The 4,000-nt window shown below is 50.7% G+C and overlaps 1 protein-coding gene across 2 annotated transcripts in view; it reads left to right on the top strand.

Moving 5' to 3' along the window:
• The first annotated feature begins 2,152 nt into the window (after positions 1-2,152).
• Positions 2,153-4,000, top strand: part of Prph2 (peripherin 2) — an 11,111-nt gene continuing 9,263 nt past the window's right edge. The window contains exons 1-2 of one of the 2 annotated variants that reach the window (XM_010617629.1): positions 2,153-2,192; positions 2,480-3,446. In XM_010617629.1, coding sequence (XP_010615931.1) covers positions 2,866-3,446 — 581 coding nt within the window. In that variant the 5' untranslated portion in view covers positions 2,153-2,192; positions 2,480-2,865. The other variant, XM_010617628.1, reaches the window with a different exon arrangement.

Raw genomic sequence — 4,000 nt, 5'->3', positions numbered from 1 at the left:
AGAAACAGCTCAGTGGTAGGATCCCTGGATTCAGTCCCCAGCACCCCCTCCCCACAGAGCACTTGCTAAAGAAAACAAACAATCCAGTTGGGCATAATGGTGTACACTTGTAATCCCAGCACTTGGGAGGCTGAGGCAGGAGGATTGCTGTGAGATCCAGTCACTCTACATAGTGAGTTCAAGGCCAGTCTGAACTACATAGGGAGACATTGTCTCAAAAAACAAAAAACAAAACAAAAAAGGACAGGAGGCTGGGAGTGGCGGTACAAGCCTGGAATCCCAGCACTGGAAGGCAGAGACAAGAGAGTACTGCAACTTCAAGACCAGCCTGGGCTACACAGTGAGTTCAAGCCCAGCCTGAACTATATAGCAAGACCTTGTCTCAACAAACAAAACAGAACAGAGCCAGGGATTTAGCTCAGCTGCACCACACCTGCCTTGCAAGCACAAGGGTCCTGAGTTTGATCCCCGGTATCCCCCCTCAAAACAAAACAAAACAAAACAAAAACCAAACAAGCAAAACAAAACAAAAGGAAACCCAACAACAAAAAGGGTCAGGAGCTGCACAGATACCCCACTACAGAAGATAGACAGGTAGCAAATAAGCATATAAAATGACGCCCCATATAAAATGTCATTAAAGAATTCCAAATTAAAACAGCAACAACCCAAGTTCGATCCCCGGTACCAAAAAACAAAACAAAACAACAAAAAAAAATTAAAACAGCAACAAGCTACCAGTATACACCTGGTGGAGTGGCTGGCACGGATGGAATCCATGCTGGCAAGTGGGTGGTTGTAGGCCCTGGGACGACAGTTGTCAGCTTATCCCAAGACTACGCACACTGCTCTTGCGTGATCCGTCCATTTCCCTCCTGCGCTCACCCAGACGAGGTGAGAACTTACATGCACACCAAAGCCTGCATGCAGATATTTGTAGCAGTTTGATTTATAATTGCCTCAAACTGGAAGCAACCAAGATATTCTGTAATAGTGACTGGATGAACCAGGGCCCATCCCTACCGTAGAAATGAGTCACGCTAAGCTACAAAAAGATGTCGCTGAGGGCATGAAGGCAGCCTGAAAAGGCTCTGAGTCTGACTAGGGAACGTTCTGGAAAGGCAAAGCTGTAGAGACACCTGAGGCAGGGGAGGGAGTGGAACATGGGGATTGTCACAGCGTCGAGCTGCAGGGTATGACACGGTCATATCGGGTTCGCGGCATGTGCGTGACAAACTCACAGAGGAATCAACATAAATGTACCACAGTAATGCAGGGTGTCACCTGAAGTCAGACTGGTTGGCGGACAGGTGGATGTATGGCAACCAGATCTGAATCCTGTCCAGTTTGTTTTTGTTTTTATTTTCTTTTGTTTTTGTCCTGTCTATTTATTTATTTATTTATTTATTTTTGGTACCAGGGATTGAACTCGGATCCTTACGCTTGCAAGGCAGACAACCGAACCGCTGAGCTAAATCCCTGGCCCCTTTTTTATTTATTTATTATTTATTTTATTTATTTATTTTTTTTGAGACAGGGTCTCACTATGTCGATGAGACTGACCTGGAACTCACTATGTAACCCAGGCTGGTCTCGAACTCACAGCGATCCTCCTGCCTCAGCCTCCCGAGTGCTGGGATTACAGGCGTGCGCCACCACGCCCAGCTTGTCCAATTTATTTTTTTAAAGCTAAAATTGCTCTAAGAAATAGTCCATTAATTAAAAAAAATGACAGTCTCACCAAGAATATGTAGCTGCTTTTCCACTATCTTTATTTATAATCTAGGACAGAATTTTGGCAGATGCTCAAACCCTTGCTGGATCAGGTTTATTTATTTATTTTTTAAATTGTTGCTTTAATTTGTGTCTCTTTGCACAGGACTCAGGTTGGAGAACCTTTCTAGATTTTTGGTTAGATGTTGCAAGTTTCCTTGCCGTGAACTTCCTGTTCTGACTTTTGCCTATTTTCCCAGTTAATTGTTGACTTTAGTATTTATTTATTTAGTGGCCCTAGGGGGTTGAACCTTTGAACCTAGGTTGAACCTTTGCACTGAGCTACATCTCCAGTCTTTCCAGTCTTCTTTTTCCTCGTCCTCCTCCTCCTCCCCTCACCCCCCTTCTTTTTGGAGACATGATCTCACTAAATTGCAGGCCAGCCTTGAACTCATGATCCTCCTGCTTCAGCCTCCTAGGTGTTCAGGCTTTTTTTTTTGGATGCTGGGGTGGAGCCCATGCTAGGCAAAGGCTTCTCCTATAGAGCTGCACTCTCAGTCTTGCTTTCTCCATTGTGCATTTGTGGGAGTTTGGCCTTCTTTGCATAGTCTCTTGTTTTGTGTGTTGCAAGTGTTTTGTCACAATCTAGCATTTCTTTTTCAACTTGGACTACAATGCTTTTATCCCGCGGAAAGTTGGAGAGAGCTCACCTGGGCTGGTGCTCCAGGCCAGGTGTCCTGGCCAACTGCACGGTTTTGCTTCCCAGTCTCCCAGCTGAACCCAGAGCTCCCTGCCCGGCGGTACACAGAGGCTCCTCTTGCTGTCCTGCGTGCCTGGCGAGGCTTTATCTAATGGGATGAACCTGGTAAGGAGATTAGCAAGACGTCCTGAGGGTCCCACTTTTAATCTGCAGGGCTCACCTGTCCCTGATCGGCCGGGAAGGGAGCTGCTCAATCCACACGGCTCCGGCTCCTGCTCCTGCTGAGCTCCCGGGGTCCCGGGTGGGGGCCCGACATGGACACCCCCGAGAGGAGCCCCCTGCAGAGCTGGCCGAGTGTTCCCTTCCCTCTGCCCTGAGTGTTCAGCCCCCGAGGGGCCCTGGTCGGGAGGGGAGCTGCGCTGTGCGACTCTGCTGGACCACACGGGGCGAGCATGGCGCTACTCAAAGTCAAGTTCGATCAGAAGAAGCGGGTCAAGTTGGCACAGGGGCTCTGGCTCATGAACTGGCTCTCCGTGTTGGCTGGCATCATCCTCTTCAGCCTGGGGCTCTTTCTGAAGATCGAGCTCCGGAAGAGGAGCGAAGTGATGAACGACGCTGAGAGCCACGTCGTGCCCAACTCCTTGATAGGGGTGGGAGCGCTGTCCTGTGTCTTCAACTCCCTGGCTGGCAAGATTTGCTACGACGCCCTGGATCCGGCCAAGTTCGCCAAGTGGAGGTTCTGGCTGAAGCCCTATCTGGCCGTCTGTGTCCTCTTCAACCTCGTCGTCTTCTTTGTGGCCCTCTGCTGCTTCCTGCTGCAGGGCTCCCTGGAGAGCACGCTGGCCCAGGGGCTCAGGAGTGGCATGAAATACTATCGCGACACAGACACGCCGGGCCGCTGCTTCATGAAGAGGACCATCGACCTGCTGCAGATCGAGTTCCAGTGCTGCGGCAACAACGGCTTCCGGGACTGGTTCGAGATTCAGTGGATCAGCAACCGCTACCTCGACTTTTCCTCCAAGGAAGTCAAAGAGTGAGTGGCCTCTGGGCCTGGGTCGCAGCTGTCTGGGGACATGGAGGCCCAGGCCTCTGACCCCCCAGCCCACCCGGGCCCCTTTCCTCCCTGTGGGAGGAAATCTAATTCCCACATCTGGGAGGGGGACTTGGGTTGGGCCGCTTGAAGTAGCCAGGACCCCCGGGTAGCAAGGCCACGGGACCCAACCTGACATTTAGCTGAGGCGGGAGAAAGGTCGAGGTATAGAAGCTGCGTAAGGCAGTGAAGGCAGTGCCCATGGTCTGAGACGTTATCTGGCCCTTCTCGCGTTCAATCAGAGGAAGTAGGTTCAGTCCCAGAAATTTAAACTCCCAGTTTAGTTCCCAGGCTTTGCATCCTGTCGACTCTGAGTGTCCACTCCAAAGGTGGGCTCCAGCCCATTCTGTTGCTCCTATGGACATGAAGCATGGAGCCAGGACAGGCAGCTCTGGGATGCAGGCTGGCTATGGTCAGTGGCTTTGACCTCGGCAGGTTGCTGGCCCCTGTGGGCCCCGGCTCACTTGTCTTTTTTTTTTTTTTGGTACCGGGGATCG

The sequence above is a fragment of the Fukomys damarensis genome, unplaced genomic scaffold (assembly GCF_012274545.1).
Source record: "Fukomys damarensis isolate Sample0158 unplaced genomic scaffold, DMR_v1.0_HiC HiC_scaffold_20, whole genome shotgun sequence".
Taxonomy (NCBI): domain Eukaryota; kingdom Metazoa; phylum Chordata; class Mammalia; order Rodentia; family Bathyergidae; genus Fukomys; species Fukomys damarensis.
This window is presented reverse-complemented; position numbering and strand designations above follow the sequence as displayed.